Source organism: Podarcis cretensis (assembly GCF_951804945.1).
Source record: "Podarcis cretensis genome assembly, chromosome: 3".
Classification (NCBI taxonomy): domain Eukaryota; kingdom Metazoa; phylum Chordata; class Lepidosauria; order Squamata; family Lacertidae; genus Podarcis; species Podarcis cretensis.
Window position 1 is genome coordinate 41,475,494 of NC_137172.1, and position 26,285 is coordinate 41,501,778.

Below are 26,285 nucleotides of genomic sequence, written 5' to 3' on the forward strand. Positions count from 1 at the left end.
GACGCATTACTGCCTTCGGTTGTGGAGGCAGAGTATAGCCATCATGACCAGCAGCCATTGATAGCTTTCTCCTCCGTGAATTTGTCCAATTGTCTTTTAAAGCCATCTAAGTTGGTGGCCGGGACGCGGGTGGCGCTGTGGGTAAAAGCCTCAGCGCCTAGGGCTTGCCGATCGAATCCCCGCGGCGGGGTGCGCTCCCGTTGCTCGGTCCCAGCGCCTGCCAACCTAGCAGTTCGAAAGCACCCCCGGGTGCAAGTAGATAAATAGGGACCGCTTACCAGTGGGAAGGTAAACTGCGTTTCCGTGTGCTGCGCTGGCTCGCCAGATGCAGCTTTGTCACGCTGGCCACGTGACCCAGAAGTGTCTCCGGACAGCGCTGGCTCCCGGCCTATAGAGTGAGATGGGCGCACAACCCTAGAGTCTGTCAAGACTAGCCTGTACGGGCAGGGGTACCTTTACCTTTACCTAAGTTGGTGGCCTCTTGTGTGAGAGAATTCCTTAATTTAACTGTGTGCTGCATGAAGAAGTACTTGCTTTTTATCTGTCCTGAAACTTCTGTCATGTTGCCTATTAGTCACCTTTTTTCTAAACTTAAATGTCCTAAATGTTGCAACCCTTTTTCTTAGGGGAGTTGCTCCATCTAGTTCTAGTATTAGGAGACGGGGAGAAAAACTCCATTCAATGCATTGTTATCTTTCTAACATATTCTCTCTCTCTGTGTGGTTTTCTTCTGATTTTGCAAACATTTTAAAAATTACATTTAAAAAACGCCATTGCAGGTAAAGTCCACCATTGTACCCATATTGCAGGAATGTGGCTGAGACTCTGTAGGTACTTACACGAGTCCTGCAAAGTAACCAGGTGTTGTTAAACATTTTTTTTCTGAAGGAAGGGGGAAGGTAGTGTATGACAATCCCAAAGTGTAGTTCAGTGTTGTTAACCTAGAAAGCACAGTCAGGAGGCTGTGAAGATGATTGTAGCAGCATTGCTATTAATTAAAGGCTGGAGGAGGTAAAAGGAGCCAGAGGAAGAAGGAAGGATGGAAAGACATTATCTGGATGCCATGTCCACCCATAGGTGGACAGCAGGTCTACCCACTTTGGAACCAATAGAGGAGTAGGCCTGGAAAATATTTTTTTTCCAGAGACCCAGTCTACTGGGCCAACCTGGTCTCCATGAGTTACATATGTTTATTTAGATCATTTACTGCCCTGCCTTTCAGAAAAAATCCTCCAGACACCTATAAAGAGAAACTGAATAGTAAGGGAGAATGACCCATAAGGGGCAATGTGACAGAACGGTACTTTGGAATTCTTAACACCTGCAAATTTCAAAATGGGGAACATCTGAATAACTCCGCATGAGTGACTTCGATAGTAGACCATGCAGAACACCACCACCAGTGTTCTGGGCCAGATTCTGTCAGTGGAAGAACTGGGGAAGGATTTCTGCTTGTGCAATGCAGCTTTCCTCCTGTGCACCCCTGAAATTGGCTTGCTGGGATCGGGAGTACCCCAGAACCAGCAAATGAGTGGAGGGGGGAATCGTTCTCTCTGGCAAGCTGGACAAATGGGAATGTTTGTTCATTGAATTCCACCTAATACGTCTGAACATCACCAATAGTTGCCAGTTCAGCTTTTTCACTGAAATCTCTAGGAAAGGTGACCCCATGATTTGCTTAAGCAGTTGACTCCTTTGTGGAACTGCTTGCAGAAACAATGTTTTTCTCTTGATGGTTAACCTATCTTCCTGTAGTTTAATATTTGTAGGTTTTTTGCTTTTTGTCCTATCCTGAGTGGCTGTAATTAGCAATTTGTACCACTTCCTTCTCTCTTCTTTTTTGAGATCCTTTTAGATCTGTGAAAACTGCCAGCATATGCCTCCTTTAATCTTCTTTTCTCCAGGGTAAACAGACCCAGTTCCTTCAGCTTGTCTTGACACAACTTGCCTTGGAGACCTGTTCCTCTTGTGACACTCTCCTGAATCCATTCCAGCTTGTCTGCAGTCTTTCTCTGCAGATGCAAATTTATACAATTTTTCTCCAGACTGGTTTTATGTTTTTCCCTGGCTGAACTTCAGTGCATTTGACAGAAAAATGTTTAAAATGAGATTCGGAGAGGGGGAGTGAATAAAAAATAGTTCCAGCTTGTAGAATGTAGAAGAAACTAGGGAAATGTTTCCTACAGCTGTGTTTATTTGCTTTAAAATAATTTGCCAGATTTCTACTGCTGTAGTAAATAGTGATGGGGCTTCATGTGAAGCCTGTCACTTTTTGTCACCATCAAGAACAAAAGCTTGCAGATGTAATTGTTAATCAAAAAAGAAGAAAGAAAAACATTTCAAACAGTACAGGACTGCCGCAACTTTCTCTAAAAATTGATTTATTGCAGTTACTCTATGATGGGAGGCGGTTTGGTCTGAATGATATCTCTAGGAACGACCTCTCCCCCCAAAAAAATTCTGATCGTAAAGGCTTATTTTTTTTTTATAATCACAGAATAAAAGTTTACTGACAACCTCAGCAATACTATTAAGTAGCCCAGTAGAACATTAGCCAAGAGTAAATATTTCTTTGTTTTTTGCAGGCACATCTTGAGGCCATCCAAAAGTGCCACTGGGTGTGACTGAACTCTAGAGCATTAACCTTCTTCATTCCATCTGTCTTTGGTGCTGCTTAGGGTTTTGGGATCTGTAGCCCTTTAGATGTTGTTGGACTACAACTCTCATCATTCCTAACAATGGGCTACATTGGCCAGGACTGATAGGAGTTGGAGTCTAACAACACAGGTTCCCCGGTACCTAATGTAAAACGACTCAGATGAGATCTAGTCTTTGCCAGTATGTAAGTATAATTTGCAACCCATCTTGATAAACCTTGGAAGTATAATTTTTGCAGAAATTAAAGCATGTCGCTCTTGCCAGCAACTGGCACAAAACATTCCCATCCTAACTAACCTTCAAAACATACAATGTTCCCATACAAGGAATTAATAAGCATGTCTATTTAGGTGATCTGACATCAGACTGGACAATAAAGTGATTTAAATGGAACAATCTATTGCTACTGCTTTTAGACAAAATGAGTTTATGGTGATTAATTGCTTTACTGTAAGGATAAAAGGTGCTTGGACGTAGTTGGCCACTTAAATGTGCTCTGTTCTTTATAAATTCACCCCGCTTCTCCCTTTTAATTAATTCAAGAAATAACCTATTTTAATATAAGATACGTGAAGGATGTCTTAAAATGAAGAGAGGCTTCACAACCTAATTGAGGGAGTGATATGAGAGGCATAAGGTGTATGGTGTGTGTGTGTGGAGCAATCCTGTGTCCTTTCAAACTTGAAGTAGATTTAAGCAAGCTTTTTCTTCTTCTCCCTCTTCCCTAAGCTCATGGCAAGCTCTTCAGGCTGCTTCAGCCAATACAAAAGAGCAATTTAATTAATGCCCTAAAGACTTTGGCTTGTCTTTCTCAAACAGCAGCTCTTCATAACATAAGGCAAACCCATTTGAGCACGAGGTATTGCCAGGTTTGAGGGGGGGTGGTCAAGGTGACGACCCACTTCCCAGTGCTTACCTATCTGCTCATCCATGCTTTATTTCCTTGCCACTAATGCACCACTGTTTCCACAATGCCCTCATGCTCTCAGTTCTCCTATCTCGTTTTCTCTTTCCCTAGCAAGCTCGTCCCAGAAGCCTGCCTACTAGCTCCTAAAAACATGAGGTGACCACATCACTGCTTCTACAATTCAGGTACCAGCTTTAGGGTTGTGGGGTCAATGAGAATACCAGAGCAGCAAGCCTTCTCAACATGCCCTGTTGCTGGTTTCATTGGCCCTGCAATACCAAAGGTTGTGTCTGATTGGCTTAGCTTACTGCCAGTGTTGCCTTGAGAGTAATCTTGAACCTGAGCTGTGATGCATTCATTCCTTTCATTGTGCACTGAAGAATCTTAGGGGTTGTTTGGAGTTCTGTTGGGCTGCACTGCACCCTGGCCCTATACCCAGTAGCCCAGAAAGTGTGCTCATAGTGGCCAGGTAACAGAAACAGAGACTGCCCTAATCAGCTGCTTGTCTTGGAAAGAGTTGAAGATTGCATCTAACTTTTGCTTACCTACCTAAACAGTTCATCAGTAGCAATGTTGTTGTTTAGTCGTGTCCGACTCTTCGTGACCCCATGGACCAGAGAACGCCAGGCACTTCTGTCTTCCACTGCCTCCCGCAGTTTGGTCAAACTCATGCTGGTAGCTTCGAGAACACTATCCAACCATCTCGTCCTCTGTCGTCCCCTTCTCCTTGTGCCCTCCATCTTTCCCAACATCAGGGTCTTTTCCAGGGAGTCTTCTCTTCTCATGAGGTGGCCAAAGTATTGGAGCCTTAGCTTCACGATCTGTCCTTCCAGTGAGCACTCAGAGCTGATTTCCTTAAGAATGGATAGGTTTGTTCTTCTTGCAGTCCATGGGACTCTCACGAGTCTCCTCCAGTACCATAATTCAAAAGCATCAATTCTTCGGCGATCAGCCTTCTTCATGGTTCAGCTCTCACTTCCATACATCACTACTGGGAAAACCATAGCTTTAACTATACGGACCTTTGTTGGCAAGGGGATGTCTCTACTTTTTAAGATGCTGTCAGTAGCAATAGGGGGATTTTAAAATAAGAAAAAACCAGCTAAGAATGTGAATCCCTGACTGTTGGATTGGATTGGGGTAAGGTGCTGTGTGTGTGTGTGTGTATGTGTGTGTGTGTGTGTGTGGCCCCTAGTTGGATTGGGACATCTGATCTTAGGCATCATTGCTTTTCTTTTAGGAGAATTAAAAAATTATAGACTTTCCAAGTGAAATTAATATTTTGTGCACATATTGATAAATAAGAGCAGATCTTTATGAGGTGATGAAGTTCAGGGCCAGATGGAGGATCATAATGTCCCAGACAAGGGGAAGTACCTCTTCACATAACAATGAATGCTTTGTGACATGCTTTGTTTTAATTCATAACTAATTATCTAGATATGTACAAATCTACATTTTTCTTGGGAACCAGCATAGCATTTAAGGATTTGCTAATTCTGGAGAATGCGGAAAACTAAAATGCTGCAACTAACGAAAACGAATAAGGGAAAATCTCATTTATTTATATAATACTGATTAAAGAAAGAAGTTTTGACTATTGCCATCACAATGTTCATGTCCTTGACTGCTACCATAACATGACAATTATTTTAAACCCTGGAGGACTGGAATATAAATCTAGTTAATATAATTTATGATAAAAGCATAAGCTAACAACCCAAGGATTTTGTCTCTTTCAATTTATTCAGTTCAGAAATCCAGATCAGGCTGTTTGTTTTCTCTTTCAGAAGACGAACATAAATTAAGAAGATTTAGAAAGAGAAACAAAATAAATGTCCCATTCATTTAAGTACTTAAAAAACAACATATTTCTTTCTGGACATGACTGTTACTTGGAGCTTTGCCATTAGTACAAAATGAAGCATGCATGTTCATTAAAGAAAAAGTAATGTGAAAATATACTTTTTAATATATCTTTGGTTCTGACTTAAGTTTTGTTTTCATTAAGCATTTAAACAATATTTTTCTTCACTAGCCTAGATTTCATGTTTCATGTGACACGCATAAAAACCTCTCCAGACATCCAGTTTCAAAGGGCCAAGGGACCAAGCACAAGATAAGTCTGGCCTCCTTAATGGTGACACACCTGACACACATTTCCCAACCAGCCTTAGTCTGGCTGCCTTATTCATGGGTAGGGTTTCCAACATGGGAAACTGAAATGTTGGTCAATCAAGGAAGCTTTCCCAGGAAAGCTCTACACACAGGCAAAACAGCCACCTTCAGAATAACGCCAAATATGCTTTACAGTTTTATGCAGAGATGGAATACAGAAACATGTTAATCTGGTAGCGCTTCACACATGCAACTCCATGCATGGCAAAATACCACAATGGCGGGGGTGGGAAAAGAAATAAGGACTATGATATGTTAGAGGCATGTATAAAGCCAGCCTCCCCTCCCCGAATCTACTTAATCTTGTGTACTAAGATGTGCTAAGCACATTCTGCTTAGAAGAGCAACTAAGTCACTATGACCTGAGAGATAGTGCATCATTGTGTAACTATCTTAATTTGTCACTTTTCAGAAAATCAGATGAGGAAAAAAAGAATGGCAGCATTTCATCCCATAAAAACCAAGATTTCACAAACTGATGTGTTTTGGCTGTTAACTTTTACCTTCCTGTCTCAGCTAGAAACAGGTAAGAATTAAATGGTATTTCTGTAGGAACTGCTTTTAAAGCTCAGAACTTTTCTCTCAAACTCACATCTTGAAGCGATGACATGTCACCACAGTTGAGATATTGAGATGCTAACTGAAACTAAAAAGCCTTGAGAATGAAAGCCATGGTAGGAAGAAAAGGAAGGATGGCAAAACTGTAGGCTAATAGGCATTTTGTGCGTTTGTGAGTGGTTGTGTTTAAATAATCAGAGAAATGGCTGCAACTAGCAAATTGGAATTAAGAGTGCTGGATATGGCCATAAGAATATAAATGTATGATAAATTAATCATGTAAACCTAGCCAGATCCCATCTTCTACACCAGACATGATTAATTTGTAATGGGCAACAGCCATCTAGACATGACTATGTAATAATTTAACAGTTCAATTACCGTGTATAAGATTGACTTGAGTGACAGTATCTGCCACAGAGTTTACAGGGTGAAAAGTTCAGGGCTTGGTGGAATGCAGTTATTCTGGTACCTGCAGCCCTTAAGACCTGTAGTATGATTATTGCTGCACTCCTCTCTCATAGCATCCCTGTTTAGTCAGCTGATTATGGGGATGCAAAGATATTGTAAAAAAACAAATGCATTCCTTAGCTCACTATAACACAGAAGCCAGAGGCAAAGGAACACATTGTGTGGCTAGCATACACAGCAGGGTTTAAAATGGGGGGGGGGGCAACCCCTTCTAGATGCAGGTGAGCATTTTAATCATGGCTACAGTGCACATAGAGAGGAGTTTTAAACTTTCCCAGACACAGTACTGACAAAAATCCCCTCCTCCAGGCTGCAGTTAGCCTTAGGGAAAAAGTTCTCATTAGTGCAATGGGAACTCTTTTCAAGGGCTAACTGTAATGCATGGCGTTTTATTTTTTAGGCTACAGCTTGGGAGGGAACAAATAAACTTCTTCTCCCTGCATGTTGCAGTCCCATGAAAACCACCCCCACCCCCAGGCTTTATTTTCCTGATATGACTGACCTAAGAGATTGTGCTGTGAAGCAGAACTCAGGTTCAAATTCTGCCTTTGAAATTTGTAGGGCATCTTAAGAAGAACCTCTACACCCCCTCAGTTGCAATTCGTGGTTAATACAGGCAGCTTTTACAGGTTGTATTTTAAGGTTACTGAGAAAGTGTGTGTGATGGCTTGAACATACGGGTGGATTTTGTGCTAATCCAATCAAGACACAATGAACATGCATCTCAGAGGGACTTGCACCCTTATTACTTCATAAAAGCTTGGCAGAAGGACATGCCTATATTCTCCCTGTCAGGGTAGTTATTGCCTAAAATCTAGAGCTTGTCTTGCCACTTCGTGTCCTACTAAAGGCCTTTGCAAACTATGCGGAGAAACATGCCTCCATAGAAGAAAAAAAAGTGCACTAAGCAAATTTCTGTATGTCAGTCAAAACCAGTGATGCATCTCTCCACATTCCTTGAGCTGAGGCTACTTCACTCCTAACATCCATAAAACCATGAGTATTTAGTGACATATCCCCTGTATTAACTTTTAATAATTAAAATGCGCGGCAAGTATCCTTTGTCCCAATTTCCAATTATGTCATGAAAATTCCTAGACAATTACTAACATGCATTTGAAATGTATGGTATCACGTTTTCGGCTTCAGTGAACAATGAACGATGGCTGTGGGGAGGCTGTAGCTATATAAGGAAGATGTTTTAAAAACCAAAAACACTTTGCTTGAACAAGCTTTTTACATGTTGCAATACCTTAAGCAACCGCACTTAAACAGTTAGCTCTAACAATTAGTGATAAAAAGCCTCTTGTCTTTCCCTGCTCCCTAGAAACATTAAGAACAAAAGAGCCCTGCTGGATCAAACCAAACTTGGATCTAGTCCTGCATCCTGTTTCCCCACAGCAGCCAATCAGTTGCCTGCGGGAAGCAAATAAGCAAGACATGAGCGCAGTAGCTCCGTCCTGCTATTTATAGAATGGTAGAGTTGGAAGGGACCCCCAAGAGTCATCTAGTCCACCCCTCTCCAATGCAGGAATCCTGCCCACTGTTGTCCTTGGGTGGGCTTGAACCACCAACCTTCTGGTTGTTTCCTAGAGGCTATTAAGAGGCATGTTTCCCCTGATCCTGGAGATAGAACATTACTAGTAGCAATGATAGCCTTATTCTCTAGGAATTGTCTAATCTTTTAAATATTTCTGGGTTGGTGGCCATCACCACACCTTGTAAAAGTGAATTCTGTATATGCTTTGTGAAGTACTTGGCTTTTTCCTGTTGTCTGTCTATCCTACCAGTTTCATTGGATCACACCAGGTTCTAGTATTACGAGAGGCAGAAACACTTCTATGTACTTTCTCTATATCATTAAAAGACCCAAACACTGTAACCTTGCCTTATAAGTCTCCTGATCATTTTGATTTCCCTTTTTCTGCACTCTCCCCAGTTCTACAATACTCCTTTTCAGATGCAGAGGCTAGAATTCTAACTGACATTCCAAATGGGCATTATGAAATTGGCTGGGGTTTTAAATACCTTTTACTGTTGCATACTGTGTCACCATTTTCATTGAGCTATCCATCAGAATTATATCCTTCCTGTATAGATAGTGCTAGCTTAGAATCCATCAATATCAATGTGAAGTTTGGATTTTTTGCCCCAGTGTACACCATTTTTATTCACATTAACACACATTTGTTTTTTAACTCAGTTTGGAGGGAATGTTTTGGAGTTATTCATGATGCCTTTTTGTTTTTAGTAACCGGAATAATTTGATGTCATCAGCAAACTTGGCCTCCACACTGTTCACCCATAACTCTAGGTCATTTTTGAACAAGTTAAAAAGCAGACGAGTCATTACAGATCTTTGGGGACTCCACTTTTTATATAATTGTGAGAACAGTCCATTTAGTCTTACTCTATTTTCTTCTGTCCATTTATTCTTAAATTCATTATTGATCCTTAATAGACTGTCATCTTATATTGAGCTTGTCAAATATGTGTCTCAGTGGATGCCGTTGGGTTCCACCTCCCGTTAGCCCATGGCCAGGGGCCAGAGATGATGGGACATGACCCAGATACTTTTGGAGAGGATCTTCACTGAAAGCTTTGTGAAAGTCTAAGTAGGCAGTGTCTACAGACTCACCCCTAGGACATGCTTATTAAGACTCTCTCAAATGGTTATACAGATAGAGCATTCACGTGTAGAAGCCATGCTGGCTCTTCTTCAGCAATACTTGTTCTTCTAAATGTTTATTAATTTATCTTAAATAATGTTTCCCACCAATTTACATGGAACAAAAGGCCTGCTACTTCCAGGATTGCCTTTTAAAAATTGGAATTATATTGGCAACTTTCCCATGTTTGGATATAGCAATACATATTTTTGTTAGAATATTAGCATTTTCACTTTTCCATCCAACTGTAGATGGATGAAATTACTTGTTAACTTTTGTTAGTAATGCCTTCACACATCACCACTCTTTGCCTCGGTTCTTGAAACTCCATACGCTTACTTAAACTTAAAACCTAAGCTGAATTTACAGTGACATGGAAAAAGTTAATCCTACAGTTGTTTATAAGCTAGCTGACTTTCCCACTTGCTAGGTCTGAACTGTGGTCTTCATCAGTGTATAACTGGATATTACTTTCTGTCCCATTTCTGTCTAGGTTAACTGCAGCCGCTCAAGGCTTCCCTGATAAAGGAGAGCAGCATGAACTGTAAGTTTCTACAGAATTACCTCCTCGTAAGTTTCAGGTCTTGAACTGTTTAGGATACCACACCCCACTTGCAATTTAGCTCCTGGCATACACAGTGTCCTTTGCTGTGTCCTTATTTCAGTTTCAACTGATTAATTAAAAAATGAGTAGCACCTACCTTCTGCTTGCATTTGTGTTTAATTCGCCCATGTGCATAACAGTTTACCTCAGTGCTTCATCACTAGGGCTAACGTGCTTTGCCAGCTGCGGTTTCCCAAGTGCTCACAGAGTATATGACACAGGGCTAGAGAACTGGTGGCCCTCCAGAAGTTGATGAGCTCCAGTTAGCCCAAGCCAGCACGGCCAGTGATAAGCGATGACTGATCAACATTGTTCTTGTGGCCTTAAGTGCCACAGGAAGAAATATTACTGAAAATTAGAGACTCTTTGGGTGCTGCTTTTATCTTGAAGCCACAACACACCTGGCCCGATCCTTTGAACTAGATAAGAAACCTTCAAAATTCTTCAGTATGCAATATTGTGTCTGCCAGCAAACTGCTTAAAAATTGACAGATAGCTCTGGAAACATAATATGTAACTAACACAATTGCTCCACAACTAGACTATTATGTTTTTAATGGGTGTTAGTCATTAGGAAGGACCAGAAGGTAACAACTTCCACTGGGGTTTCCTCGTGTAAAATTACTTAATGAATTCATTGTCATAACATCCTTTTGCTCTTCTTGAGCAGAAGTCACCCAGCTGTTAATAAAGAGTTATGAAAGATGAATCCAGCAGTCCACATTTTGGCTGAGGTAAAACCATGTGCATTTATTTCATCCGCATTTTTAGAATTAGTTAAGCATAAAATTAAATATGTTGACTGTAATAAATTCAGTCATACAAGTGCAAGTCTCCAACTATAATGAATGGCAGATTATTTTAAAAAAGGTACCAGTAAATCATAAGAGGGAGCATGTCCATTTGACCTTTATTGAAGTATACAGGAGGTTCTTTTTAGAAATCAAATATGAGAATGGAGATATGGCCAAACGTAAAATCTATCAAATTCAGTGAAAACTGTCCGACTTTAAATAGTAGCTGTAAGAATGACCAATATATATTCTTTGTTACAACCGCCCTCACTCTACAAGTAAAAAAAAAATTATAAACATTCAGTAAACATTCTTTCCTAAGGTAGCTTCCCTTATATAGCAGTGATTTATCCATTCTTGTATACATAACTTTTTAAACATACCAATCAGTGGTTCTCACAATTGGAAATAAAAGCACAAAAAAGTTTACACTCTTGTACAGGTAAATAAAAGATCATCTTGAATTAATCTGTATATCCTGAAGGGCATAGTATAGTTTCATTACCTATTACATAATTAGCTTCTTAGATACAAATATTGACATATTTGGCTTGTGCTTCAAAGCCTCGTGTGTCTATCAAGTCCATGTCAACACAGCTCATAATTTGAAGTCACTTGGGAGGTCTTTACTGCTGCTCGGTTTGACTTGCTCGTGCAACAGAGCATCCTCAGCACTTGTCATGGCACTGCATTTCTCAGCTGAATCATCAGCATCTGGGTCCAGGCCTTCGGGACAGGGGAGTTTCTGAAGCTCTTCCCGCAGTTGAGCTGTGTGACGCTGTGCACATACAAATTTCATAGTGAGGAAAGGGGCTCACTCACAGCAATTTAGGTGCAGTCATACTGCAATACTTTCACAGGTAAAATGAGAAACTGCTGCAATAAAAGATCTGGAGTTTTCATGTGGTGATCATTGTTATTTTTGCTATTCCCTACTAGTGGGAGCTGCAGGAAGATTATTAATTAAGAGTACCTCTGTGCAGCAGGTCTTTGTGCTCATATCATAAAGCAAGACCCAGTTCTGAAAGCAGCACAGGGGATTTCAGTAGAACCCACTTTGAACCTTTAGACCTACCCTTAGACCTTCCGGGTCAATGCAACAAACTCGTGGGTGGGGATGTTGGGTTGGGTTCACATTGCCCATGTTTGTTCCATCCACATGCCAAAATCGCATAAGGCTATGCAGGGGGATGGGGCTCCTATGGCCCTCCAGATATTGTTAGACTACAATTTCCATCACCTTTGACCTTTGCCCATGCTGGCTGGGGCTGATGGTAGTTGGAGTCCAACAACCTCTGCAGACCATAGGTTTCTTGTGCTATAGGCAAGGATTTACAAGTGCAACAATGTTTTATTTAAATGGCTTTGGTGGACAGTTGGAGGACTAACTTCAAAATGAAATATTAATATAGAAAATATAACCAGACCAACAACGAAAGCTGGTAGTTTGTGATTTGGCCAACCTGCTGTTGAAAGTAGCAGGCCCCACAGCTGCCCCTCTTACCCTTTGAAACATTTAGTAAGGCAAAATATATGACACGACACTGGGTTGTGAGCTTCCACATCCCTGCTCCTCTCCACTGGCTGCTGTTGGCAGGAATGGGAAAACTTAGCTGTGCCTTATTAATCACTAATGGAGGCAAGATGGAAGGGACACATAGCTGCCACTCTCCCCTGACACAGATGAACTCCTTTTTGTCACAGATCCTATTTCTAGAACTGCAAAGTTAACACAGGGGAAAACTGCTTTAAATAAAAAATGGGTGCAAGTTAGTTGATGCATTCCAGTATGTTCTAATTACAAGAAGGGCATATGGTGGTGGGAGGAGCAGCAAGAAAAATGTGGTCGCAAATTATTTACTTTTTTCGTAAAGTGCCATCATCTTTAGAGAGTGTGCAGTGAATGCTTTTAACAGCTCTTATGACTGAAGTTAGTAGTAAGGCATCAAAAAGGTTTTACTGAATCATGGGCAGTAATCTCATCTGTGAACCTTACCTTTAGAGCGGCAGCGTGATGAGACATAGTCCTGCCTACCCGTTTATCGCTGCTGTACTGTTGTATATCTGCTATCCACTCCTCACATTGAGCCATGATTTCTACTCTCTTCAAGTAGAAGTGTTTGTGTATAACCTGTAAAAAGGCAGATTGAAGGTTAAAAAGATAGTGGTACAAATTACAGAACTGTAGCACCATTTTAATTGTGCACCCTCTGCTAACAAACGGACAAGTTTTGACTGTATTATTCTGCTGCTGCATGAATCTGAAGTTAAAGCACCATATTTAGATACCAGAAATGGCCAACTATATGATACAAAAGTAACAACTGTTTAGACAGATCATTTTCTGTGGTATCATAATATACCTGGAGAATGTTCTCATTTCTTTGCAACGTTTCCTTCTTTTGTGGGAAAAGCCATATATATCTGAACTGACTGAAATAATGCGCTTAATATGCACATAAGCAAAGATGCCTCTAGGTGATGTCTCTTGGGACATCTTGAGATTGTGGGATCAAATGGGTTACTATCCAGGCTAAATTTTAATAAAAACCAATATTTATCATGAATAAATCTTCACCAAAGGGGTGATTTATAACTACAGATTAATGAAAGCTAGATTAAAATGTGGCATTCTGCCAAAACTAGATCAGAAATCCAAATATGCATCCAACACAGAAATATAAAATATCAACAAAATTCTCTAATATGAACAATACTTTTGAAAATTATTTCAATATTTAAAAATTACTAGACAATTCAACATTTTTGTTCTCTTCTTAAGGGCAAACATATCCACAAATGAATAAAGAAATCTTCTGTTAGCATACTTATTGTACGAATTGGCTCTTTGGTATAATATTTACAGGCTCTCTTGCTATAGTAAGTAATACTAATTTCATTGGGCAAGCTGATATTTGTGCAGTAAGTTGCCCATTATGATTAGTTATATTTAACAAATACAACAGTGTACCAAAGTTGTACTTTTACACACTTTGTAAAGGTAAAGGGAAGCTGTACCTCAGTTTATATATTTTAACCTATATCTGTACATGTTTGTGACATTAAATCAAACTACCTAATCTGTTCAACAAATTATTTTTAAAATTCGATTTAAACAAAAGCATGGAATGGCTTCAGATAGTGTTTCTGCATTTAACACATATTTGATAATCAATTTGGTAAACGAGCTTTTGATTTTAATCAATAAATTTATTACTGGTTTAAATCTCCATTTTGTCTGAAATAAAACAGAGGTGCTTATTCTGATTTACCTCTATGGCAGTGTATGTGTGCGCACTGACTCTCATAACTAAAAAGCAATTTGGAGCTCCACGTGGCCGCTTCTATGCAGGAACACGGAGGTGAGGATCCTCCTGACTCGCCCAGGACGACAAAGAGAAATGAGGCCGGGGGGGGGGAGGCTGGCACTGCAGCATAAAGGCTGCTGGACACGCCCCCCCCATGGCACCTGGTTGGACAGCCACCGGGGGGGGGGGGGGCGTGAGTGCCAGCCAGGTGAGCTGGAGGCAGGGGGCAACGCCCCCTGCTAGGAGCGGTGCTCGGGCTCCCGTCCACAACCACTCCCCTCTCTTTCAGGGAGGAGAGTCTTTGGAGCAGAACACAAGATCAAGTGCAACCCTACTTCTTCCACGGTGGTGTGAATTCTTTTTGCCTTTCAACAGGGTTAAACTTGCACTAGCAAATCCTCATATTAACAATGAACTTTAATTAGCAATGATTAGAACTGGTAAATGAAGGCAGGGGGCTTTCTGAAAGTGTATGATCATGTGGCACAATCCACATCCCTGAACTGCAATTTGTATGCACTTGGTCTATTTATTTCCATAAGGTTAATGTCTGAAACTGGACAATTTGCATGGTAAGGCAGTTTACATACTTGCAGCCACCAGAAAGCTAAGATAACCTGCATTATTGTACCCTGTACAATTATGTACTGCATAATATGTACATATATACCAATGTGTCTGCATTGTGTGGGTGCTAGAATTAAGAAATATCTAATGTAACAATGGGGGCCTCTTGGATTTCACATCCCCTTTACATAATTGTGTATGTGGCTGGCAAATGGATGATGGGAGGCAAGAGAGTTTGTGTTGTGGGACTTGAACAAATCCAAGGCAGTGTATTATCAACTCCTGCCCCAGATGCAAGCCTGCAAGGTCACTTCCAAGCCTGGCAATAAGCCAAGAAGAATGGGAACCTACATATAATACAGAGAAAGGGCCAAGTACGTATTTTATTAGAGTGTCTTAAGTGCTTCATACCCTTAAAAAGCAGAAGCTAGTGCTCTGGCTTGTCCTTGCCATGCTGTAAAGGGTCAAAGGCATTTTCAATGTAGCACTGAGTCTGAGACTCTTCATTATTTTACTTACAGCAAGTGAAGTGCAAAGGGAGGAAATCACAAGGGAGTGTCTGTGAGTAGGGTTTAATTACTTCTTCAGCAAAAAGCATTACTGGCATTCTTATGGTGCCCCCGACCATAAAAGAAGTTAGATTTTTCACTGCAATCTCTATCTACTAGTCATGAACACTAATCTTGTTGCAGAAAAGGACAGGAGGGGTATTGCTCAGGCCTAGGATATTATTATGTGTGCCTATGGCCAATATATCGTGCGCACTACTCAAGTTTTCATAACCTGTAACCTGCTCATAAAATGCAAAAAGTCCTGTTGGCTATGAACAAAACATAATTTTTTATAATTCAAATTTATAGCTCAATTTTTTATGTAAGTGGTTTAAAAATTAGGTAAAAGTATGCGGGGAGACAAGGGACACAGGTGGCGCTGTGGGTTAAAGCCTCAGCGCCTAGGGATTGCCGATCGAAAGGTCGGCGGTTCGAATCCCTGCGGCGGGGTGCGCTCCCGCTGCTCGGTCCCAGCGCCTGCCAACCTAGCAGTTCGAAAGCACCTCCGGGTGCAAGTAGATAAATAGGGACCGCTTACCAGCGGGAAGGTAAACGGCGTTTCCGTGTGCGGCTCTGGCTCTGGCCAGAGCAGCGATGTCACGCTGGCCACGTGACCCGGAAGTGTCTCCGGACAGCGCTGGCCCCTGGCCTCTTAAGTGAGATGGGCGCACAACCCCAGAGTCTGTCAAGACTGGCCCGTACGGGCAGGGGTACCTTTACCTTTACCTTTATGCGGGGAGACATACTGCAACCATAGCATGAGACTGGCTCCCCTGTCCCAAGATAATTTTCTAGGCATGTCTGTATCACCATTATTGCATTAATCACCCTTGGTCCAATTTCCTTGGATGCTAGGCAAGATACTAAATTCCCTACTGCAAAATAACCTTAATTTTTGACATGTACACCTTTATAGTCAATTAGAGGCATGAAATTATCAAGGAAAATTTATGACAAATGTCAGAACTCTCGCTTGGCTACATTATTAGCCAATTTATTAGCAGTATCAAATATCGTTGGGGAAGAAGTAGATCACAGCCTGATGGCATCTTAATTAAAATACTGAAATAAAAGGGAATCTAGATGATTTACTACTAGCGATAGAAACTATTTTTCTTCAGACTCAGGTTTTGTCCCCCACCCCCAACAACCAAACCAAACAGAGAAGTTCCCTGTGGCCATTTTCACATCCAGGGGAAAAGGGCACTACATACCAACATTAGAAAGAAAATTAAGCCATTCAGCTGTTCATATTTGTCAACTATTTCCATTTGCCAAACAATCCTCACTTTAAGCACACCAATATAGGATGGATTCACAGTTTGAGATGCAATTAGTATTTTTTTCCTGCTCAAACATTTTTTTGGTTAAAGTTGATAGGCAGAATAGGTATTTTAAGATGGAAGCAGTTATCCTGACCAAAACAGGTTTTGCAAAGGTATATAAGGGCTGTATGTGAACTCATGCATTTGACATTACTTCAAATTGCACCTACCTGACTATTCAAAATTTGGCTCTGGCACACAGTGGCAGACCACATTCAATTCTAACTGCGAGACAATTATTGATATGTTTTCTGTAACACAGAACTCCTCAGAAACTGATGACCAGAGTGGGGGCCCACAAATACCAGGTTTGCTTACAACCCAGGCTTTATTTGTCCTTGCTACCAACAGGTCTTCTGGGATTGCTCAGATGACTTTAATACGACGTATGGATTCCTATACAGAAGCTTGAGGAAGGCAAGAAATAGAAGGAAACTCTCCTGCTGTGTCTTCCTTCCTCTCATGTGCTGGAAGATGTGGATAAGCAAGAGTTTCTTCTGCTGTTTCTAACATTCTCCATACATCTGCCTCTGAAGAGCCTTCTGCAGTTGTTAAAAGTCTTTGGAGTCATGGGATCTCTTTTCACTTGTGCAGCAATTTTGGAGAAGGGAAGAAAGAGCAGGGGAAACTCCTGTTACTTCTTTCCTTTTCCTAACTGGAAAACAAGCAGAGCCTGTCACAGGCTACTGGGAGACCTCGCAGGCATAGGCAAACTCCATCCCTCCAGATGTTTGGGACTACAATTCCCATCAGCCCTAGCTAACAGGACCAGTGGTCAGGAATGATGGGAATTGTAGTCCCAAACATCTGGAGGGATGGAGTTTGCCTATGCCTGCCTCAGGGACAAATACACCTTCCTACCTGTCCTGCTTTTGGGCTTCCCAGAGACATCTAGTTGGTCAGTGTGAGAAACTGGATACTGGATTGGTTCTTATCATGACTTTTTGACTAAAACCAATGCAGCCCAATTGCCGCAATAAACCTGAATTTATGCAATTATCCATATCCCTGTTATGAAGGTAACACGTTTCTCAGGATTCTACATTTAAAATGGATGGATCATAAGCAGGTATGGCACAAAGCACTAACCTCTTTAAAACATGGTGAAGGATTTCTGATTTGTTCAAGCATAGCCCATTTGACTGTTGCTTGCCGTATATTTCCATCGTATTCTCTGGAACTCTGTGTGCCGCTTGGAGTCCCTCTCGATCTTTCGTAACCTGGTTCATTGAAATAGGGCTCTGCAACTAATATGAGGGATTGCACAGACACCAATACCTGTGGACAGACACAGTTGAAGGAGTTTGCAAGCAGTAAAAAGAACAAAACAGACCATTGCCAAGGTCAGAACAATAAAAACAATCTAAACCTTTCCTCTTATTGTCAAACTTTTGCATAGATTGACCCAATGGTGGCAATGCTTTGCATCTGCCATTTGCAGTGCCAAAGAAGGATCTATTTGTTTCAATGGATTCTTTTTAATAATATAATGGACCATGAGAGAGAGAGAGAGAGAGAGAGAGAATGTGTATGTGTATATATATAAAACATACATTCATTTTCAATGAGTAATTACGCTATGGCTCTTGCCATTTGCTAATGTTAATCAATACTAGGTTAAAGTCTGGAAAAGCCAATCTTAGTCCCGTAAGGTTTTGCTCTTGAGGTCTTGACAAATTCATTTAAATGCTTCATTTGCTAGGACTATGCTTGATAAATATAATTATATGATTATAAGCATATTAATATTAATATGACACCACATATAAATATTAATATGGCACTTGACTACAGCAGCCAAGTTGAATAAGGGAATATTTACATAAAGTAAATTAATATTGGGGAAGCATGATTCAGTGGTGGATATTTAGTGTACATTAATATCAGTTAATACATTTTGGAGTTATCATCATAACATCAATATAAAAAGAAAATTAGGTCATCAGATCGTAATTTTACAACAGTAAGCTGAATATATTTAAGGCATATCCTAGACCTGACAACATTACAAAAACATTTCATTTTAACTTGAACACACATACTAATTCCTCGTTGGAAAGTATATTGAAATAGCTCAAAAAAAATCAACAGAAATATATAGACTGGGATCTCATAATTCTCAAACATACTTTCCAAAGTGCACCTTGAGCTGCAACAATTTTCATGATTTTTTTTTTTGTACTGCTGCATAAAAAGTGACTGCACTGAAGTAAATACAAGAATGAATGATAATTTAGATTGTCCTATATGTATTTATTTGAAATGATATCAGAGAACAAGGTGCAGTGATGGAAATACATTGGCTTTTGAGGCTTTTGTCTTGCAGAAAAAAACTTTGTTTTCTGAATTATTTACACACCCACCCTCCAGCTTCCACACTGAAGAAAGCCACATACTTGTAAAAAGCTTGATGTCTGGGGATTCCACTTCTCTTCTGGTCTTCCATGCCAGGTGTTAAGAATACTTAAGCAAACCTGAAGATAACAGTTATATATATATAAATATCAGTACATGGTTGCAATTTATACATTATTGTTCTAATTCACAGATTAATGATTTTCATATATGAGTTGACTGGTGCTGTCTAATCCAACATCGTCATCCCTATTCTCTCTTCAGTAGAGCAGGATCCCTCTTTCATCACTACAGTACAGTTTGCTTCCAGAAAGGCAATCCATACATGGATGCCTGCTTCCATTCACTGACAGGCTTTTGTGAGACACTGCCAAGCAACTGGACTATATCCTAGAGTAAAGCAGACAGGCTTCTTGAAAAAATAAATCAACGTGTTACCGTATGTACTCAAGCATAATGTGCCATCAAATCTAATATGCACCTTAATTTTCGCAACATAATTTGGCCAAAAAAGGTGAGCATAAGATTCAAGTAAATATGGTATATGGTTACCCATGTAAGTTAAGCTATCCATAGGAACCTATTTACTCAGAATGACTAGAAATTGTTTCAACCACATTAGCCTGCAATAAAATAGCTAAACTATTTACCTTGCCATCATTGTAAAGATTTGGATTGAATCTCACACTGTGTCCTCCAGTTGTTTCCAGATTTACAAGTGGAGGTGAATTAGGATAGTCTTGCGGAAAATACACATCAAATTCAAAACAGCCATTTGCATAAGGGGTGTCTGCTGGGCCAGTTATCAAAACCTTTTGAAAAAGACAAATAATGTTATAGCAACCAGCTTGGGAAACTAGTATATCATATACAACACTTTAGAACTAGGGATGTTTGTTTCTCTCAGCTTCTCATTTTTCCATTCTTGCATCCACTTTGCCCCATTTCTGAATTACTTTGTGATTTTTTAAAAAGAAAAGTCTGCACAAAAATCTATGTGTGTTTTTGCAAGGAATTGGGTATTATAAGCATTTTTTGCGCTCTCTTTTGCTTGTGGATTTTGAAGGATAGCTGTATTTGGTTTGCAGATTGGTTTTGGGAAGTGCAAATTAAGTGGTTCTGCATTTTTAATATGAACCAAACACAGTTTCCCTCTGTCTCTAATTAGAACTGCAAGTGCTCACTGGACCAGGTCTTATTCTAGAGAAATATCATTGACAAGTCCAATGCTATCTTGTATGTTTACTCCCTCAACAAAGACACAGCCCCTTTGCCCATAAGCCACATGATCTCCTCCAGGACCCCCCCGCACTTCTTATAGGATTCTAGTGTAATATCTGCACATCTTTCCCTCTCTCTCCTCCAACTTCGTTTCCTTGAATCAAAGAGTAGTAAACATCTAGCAAAGGGGGGTAAGTATCAGGCAGCCTGTGGGCCAAATCTCACCTGCATAACTGTCAGCCAAGAAGTAAAAATAAAATAAAAGGCACAACAGAAACAGCAACTGTTGCAAGAAGACTTACCAATAGGCTAATTTGGTAGGAAAGTTTATGTCCCTCCATCCCCACCCCAGCTAGAGAGAACTTCTGGCAAAAAATAGGTGCTGAACAGGCTTTTAGGAAGATGTGCTTTTTCAAATTTATCATCAATGCCCTGGAAGTTTCTGAAGTGGAGGCGAGCAGGAGCAGTATATTAAAAAGTTCCCTCTCCTTCTCCAAGTCCCGTAGAAGCAGAATAAATCATGCAAAATAAGCATTAACGTGATTTAGACACATCAGAGACCTCTGCTGTTTTTGGAACACAAGTCTGATTTTTTTACCTTCATGATGTCTAGTCTCTCCTCATCACAGCGGACAAAGACACTGGATGAAGAGGAAAGAGGCAGCGATGTAGAAAGTGTTACAGCTTCTTGAGCAAGACGTCTGGCTCTGGCAGCACTGTTTGCATCACTAGCATTTTTCACCTGTGACATGTAGTGGTAATTTACTTTAAACACCAGTTTTCCATCGTCATCTTCTGAAACCATCTCAAAGGTATCTAAAGGAGTGAAAAGTAATGTTTTAATTTATTAGAATGTAATTAAATTGTATGAAGTATCAAAATTAATGGAAAAATCAGTCTGTATATAAATATTTCATTTCCCCCCTCCCCATAGCAACAAGCAGTTCAATACAGTAAGATAAATTGGCAGACCCAAATACCTTCCCATTGTTAAAAGATATGTAAGATACCTTGCTAGTCTTGCTAACACACACTATTATACTAAAATTATTCTAATTGGGCATAATTAAAGAGTCAATTGACAATAGTGTGAAATTGCATTATTGATAAATGATCATAGGAGAAAACAACATTAACACATTATACTTTATGGACCAAAAGTACATCTCTAGGTCTCCTGAACTTATTTTCTGTCCCATTAGCAGAATTCAGCTTACCCGCTTGGCAGGTATTTATGCAGTTTAACTGCAAACATCACTACTCTTCCTTACCCCAAATATATAAGCAAGATTTTATACACTACACAAACCAAGCAGCATCTAACAGAGACCAAGCTGATATATGTGAAACATCTGAATACTCTAAAGGAGGAAAAATGTATCAGTTCTAAGCATCAGTATTATCATTAGCCATATGGAGCTTGTACAAGACAAGAAACGTAACCAAGCAGAGGACTTTCAGAAATAGGGTTACAAAACAAGGCTGGTTTAATTGCCACACAAACAATTGTTTACCTTCATTATTGTCCTTAGTTAATGTGAAAAAAGAAGAAGTGAAGAAAACTTAAAAATCAAGTTTTCACTAGCTGAAGCACTTGAAGTCTAAAACAAGCTAATATCATGATCCTTCTTAGAGACTAACTAGTATCTTGGATAAACTATAAAATACTGTCACTGGCTGATACATCTAGGACCTCCCAAAGCTACTGATAAATCCTGATTTTTGAATATTCTCTCCTTGAGAAAGACAACCGCAGCATGACAAATCTGATGGATTATTTGAAGATTATCTCCAGCATCTATGGATTGGCTGCTATGTTTCCTCATAAATGAGCAGTCATACTGCAAAAACCAGGAAAAATTTACACATACCGACTTATTAACATGTTCTTCTTGGATCATAAACTACTTGTGCATTCTCTTTCAGCTTCAGGCTACGTAGAAAAACTGCTGATAATTTCCTAGAGATGTTAAGTGTCTTTGTTCCATTTTCTAAGCAAGAATTAAGACTGCATACTACTTAACCTTCAAATAGTAAGTACTGGTTCTGTCTGGTTTGCCAGCTACAGCCATTCCTGGACAGAGATAGCTTAACCTGTAGTCCATGTATGGATAATCTCAAGACTGGATTACTGCAATGTCCTCTATGTGGGGTTGGTTCAGAAGCTCCAACTGGGGCAAAATGCAGCGGCCAGACTTCTGATTTGGCGGGGGGGGGGGCACATGGCTGGCAACATGTGACACCATTGTTAAAACATTGGCACTGGCTTCCCATCTACTACTGAGCCAGGTTTAAGGTTCTTATATTATAGGGTTGCCAGAGGCTGAAATAGAGCCTGGACCTGTACCCGAGCTGCCACACACACACCTTTATTTTAACCTCAGAAACCCAGACATTTGCTTGAAATTGTAAAGATTCCCCCAGATGGGCATGTAGACCCCCCCCCCAAAGTGGATATGTCCGGGATTTCCCAGATGTATGGCAATGCTACTATGCAAGTCCTGGATTACTTAGGTCCAGTGTACCTTAAAAGGTAAAGGTACCCCTGACCGTTAGGTCCAGTCGTGGACAAATCTGGGGTTGCGGCGCTCATCTTGCTCTATAGGCCGAGGGAGCCGGTGTTTGTCCGCAGACAGATTCCGGGTCATGTGGCCAGCATGACTAAGCCACTTCTGGCAAAACCAGAGCAGTGCACGGAAACGCCGTTTACCTTCCCGCCGGAGCGATACCTATTTATCTACTTGCACTTTGACATGCTTTCAAACTGCTACGTTGGCAGGAGCAGGGACCGAGCAATGGGAGCTCACCCTGTTGTGGGGAGTTGAACTGCCAACCTTCCGATCGGCAAGCCTTAGGCTCTGTGGTTTAGACCACAGCGCCACCAGCGTACCTTAGGGACTGCCTAAACGTTTATCCCCAACTTGATCACAGAGACCATCTGCGGAGCTTTGCTGGTTATTGCTTAAAGTTGGCAAGGCATATCTGACAGCAACAAGAAATTGAGCCTTTAGTTCCTTCGGCCAATTCCTGTGAAATGCTCTGCCAACAGAGATTCAGCAGGTGCCTCCGTTTTTACCTTAAATGCCTGCTGAGAACTTTTCTATGCCACCAAGCTTATGCAGGTAATTAAGAAAACATCTTTCTGTAGTTTATGGTGGTTGATGTTTTCTGATGTTATATTTTATAATTTTACATGGTTTCAATATATATAGGTATTCTTGTTGTAAACAGCTTTGATTTTTAAAGATTATATAATAAATATATAAATAAATGATCCACTAGCTTTCCAGAGTTTTTGTACATTGGAGTTACTAACACTTTTATGTTTAGATACATTTACGTTCCTCTAGCTCCACAAACCTGGGGCCTCCTCTTCACTCAAAAGGTGTTGTAGAACTCCAACTCCCACCAGTCCTAGAAAGCATGACCAATGGCCAGGAATGAGGGGAGTTATCATTCAAAAACATATGAGGGCACTACATTGGCTAACCCTGGTCTAATTTGGCTTCTGAGCCTAAGCAAATGTAACCAACAAATTTCTCTCTATTTGCTCTGCCTCCACTTTTTCCTCATTTTTCATTCATCTGTAATTCATCCCCTGTGTAAAATTCTAGATTGTAAGCTTCCTAGGAATGGAATCCATCTTTGTGTGCTCATATGCACACTGAAGGCATATAATATCTTCACTCTCTTACTCATGTTCATACACATAGATATGCAGGTTTTCCATTGTGACTGTGACCTCAGACATGCATTTTGTGTTTCAATACAGAAGGTTCAGACTGATTTTCAACTTACCAAACTGGAGCTTTTTCATTACAACCACATATTTTTCTTCAAGGGATCTTAAAACTGACAAGGGCTTGGGCTTCACGGCAGCTTTTTTAGAGTATTCAGCCAATTTTCTCTCTGTTTGTGTAAGAAAAAAATCATATTAAAGAAACCGCATAAACCAAAACCGATTTATACAAAATTTATCTCACATGTTTCCCTTTGGTCAGGAGTGGGGAACCTCTGGCTTGCCAAGGGTTCTATTTGGCACATGAGGCTGTTTTTGTCAAACTACCTCTATCTGCCCACCGGCTGATGTTACTGATGATGTCAGCTGATTGGGAGCATGGAGGGCAGGGTTTAATCCTGCACTGAATGTGTTCCTGCTCCCAGCAGGGAACACAAATGTGCAGCCAAGGAAGCAATCTTTTCTGTCCCCACTCATCAGCTAATGAACAGGTGTTAAAGCCCTTTGCAAAAGTGCTCTCTGAAATAGCTCTGTGCTTCTCTTTTAAGGAAGCGGGTGGTAGGGGAGAGGAGAAAACCGCCTATGCAATGTAGGCATTTCCCCCCTCCCCCCTTTCAGAAGACATCTGAAGGCAGCCCTGTTTAAGGAAGCTTTTAATGTTTAACAGGTTATTGTATTTTAGTGTTCTGTTGGAAGCCGCCAGAGTGGCTGGGGAAACCCAGCCAGATGGGCGGGGTGTAAACAATAAACTGTTGTTGTTGTTGTTGTTATTCCTCTTTCAGCCTATAGAGGCTCAAGTGGGAGCTGTTTTAAAGCTCTTCACAAACAGCCAGAGGGCTTTGAAGCCACTGTGGGTTCCCAAGGTCCCTCCCACCTGTCACAGTTGGCTCACAATGCCAATCCTGTAAATGTGTAACCACACCTGTGGGCCAAAATCAAGATCTGACAACTTAAGCTTCTATCATGCTTAATTTGGATCCAACCTATTTTTGGTTTAGTTCCAGTCCTACCATCAAAGTATTGATGAGGCTCTTTTATAAGGAAAGGTTGTATGTGTCACTGACAAAAGCGTTTACAAGCTTTGCCTCAATTGCATTATTCACCTTCCTACCAAGGTAGCCCTGCTCGATGGTGGGAATTATAATAATACTGATATTTTTAAAGTAGTATAAATATTAAGAAACCAGTAGTTTTATCCATTTGCTTATATGTTTATTCTTGATGTGCCTCTTCCACAAGAGGTCTAGAGAGCAGCAGCATGAGAACAAGCCTTTTTTTGTGGCGGCTCCCTGTTTGTTGAATTCTCTTCCCAGGGAGGTTTGCCTGGTGCCTTCGTTAAGTATCTTTTGGTGCCAGGCAAAAACATTCCACTTCTCCTAGGCCTTTGGCTAATTAAACAAACTATGGCCTTTTAAACTGTGTGTGGTGGGGTTATTGCTTTTGTTTGTTACTATTTTTGTGGTTTCATATTGTAAACAGCTATGTGATCCTTGGATGAAGGTCAGTATAGAGGAGGAGGAGGAGGAGGAGTTGTTGTTGTTAATGCCCCTGATTAAGCATTCTTATATCCTTTTGTTGAAAGTCAGGTTGCTTTTACAGTTTGTGTATATGTACATTTAGAGATTATTGTAATTAAGTGATGTATATAAATTGGTCAAATAAATAAATAAATAAATAAATACTCACTCCAGTTAGGTCTGCAGCAAAGATGTGCTGCTGACATTATTTACCTTGGTTTGCCTGGCGCAAACTTGTTGTAGCAGCATAAACTATCTCAGCAGTCCTTTGGATATCTGGTACCAAAAGCGTCAGTCCCTCTGGCTCTTGATCTGAAGTATCTGACTTCACTCCACTTTTAGTCTTGTCCTTTTTAGACCTACAAAATAAGAAATGACTAGGGTTTTAGGGGAAACTGTCAATGGAAATATCAGAAATGCAGATTCCCTCTACTACCAATTGCTGTGTATTTGCCATTAAATATATATAAAAAATAAAATTGTCCAGTAGTAACTTAGAGACCAACTAAGTTTGTTCATTAAAAATAATGACTTCCCAGGTCAGCAAAAGTGTGTTTAATGTTAAGGGAATAGTGGAAAGTATAATGCCAATAGAAGAAATCCTGCCAAAATATGAAAACCATACAGAAGATTTTGAACTTGGAGAATTTGGTTCAAGGTTCCTACTTAATCATCCTGGACAACTCAGAAGCCTCATTTACAATGTAGCAAGGTGCATATGCACAAGTGACTAGTCTTCTGGTATACCAAGGGAAACTAAAAAAAGAACCTGGTATGTGTCTAAAAAGGAAATAAAAACTAAAACAAAATTATGTCTCACAAATTCTAGAAAAGTCAACCAGAATTTACAAAATGAAAACATT

The 26,285-nt window shown here is 40.4% G+C and overlaps 1 protein-coding gene and 1 long non-coding RNA gene across 11 annotated transcripts in view; one reads left to right on the top strand and one right to left on the bottom strand.

The window, feature by feature from the left end:
• LOC307212370 overlaps positions 1-17,029 on the top strand; it is a 29,366-nt gene extending 12,337 nt beyond the window's left edge. For both annotated transcript variants that reach the window (XR_013836974.1, XR_013836975.1), the window contains exons 2-4: positions 6,156-6,269; positions 9,935-9,985; positions 16,942-17,029. This is a non-coding gene — a long non-coding RNA (uncharacterized lncRNA). The remainder of the gene's footprint in view (positions 1-6,155; positions 6,270-9,934; positions 9,986-16,941) is intronic.
• The window catches only part of BIRC6 (baculoviral IAP repeat containing 6), a 143,779-nt gene continuing 128,432 nt past the window's right edge, over positions 10,939-26,285 (bottom strand). For all 9 annotated transcript variants that reach the window (XM_079969409.1, XM_079969410.1, XM_079969415.1 and 6 more), the window contains 8 exons: positions 25,636-25,781; positions 23,965-24,075; positions 20,765-20,982; positions 19,596-19,757; positions 18,987-19,064; positions 17,680-17,868; positions 12,836-12,970; positions 10,939-11,617 (listed from right to left, as the gene is read on the bottom strand). In XM_079969409.1, the coding sequence (XP_079825535.1) occupies positions 11,438-11,617; positions 12,836-12,970; positions 17,680-17,868; positions 18,987-19,064; positions 19,596-19,757; positions 20,765-20,982; positions 23,965-24,075; positions 25,636-25,781 (1,219 nt within the window). In that variant the 3' untranslated portion in view covers positions 10,939-11,437. The remainder of the gene's footprint in view (positions 11,618-12,835; positions 12,971-17,679; positions 17,869-18,986; positions 19,065-19,595; positions 19,758-20,764; positions 20,983-23,964; positions 24,076-25,635; positions 25,782-26,285) is intronic.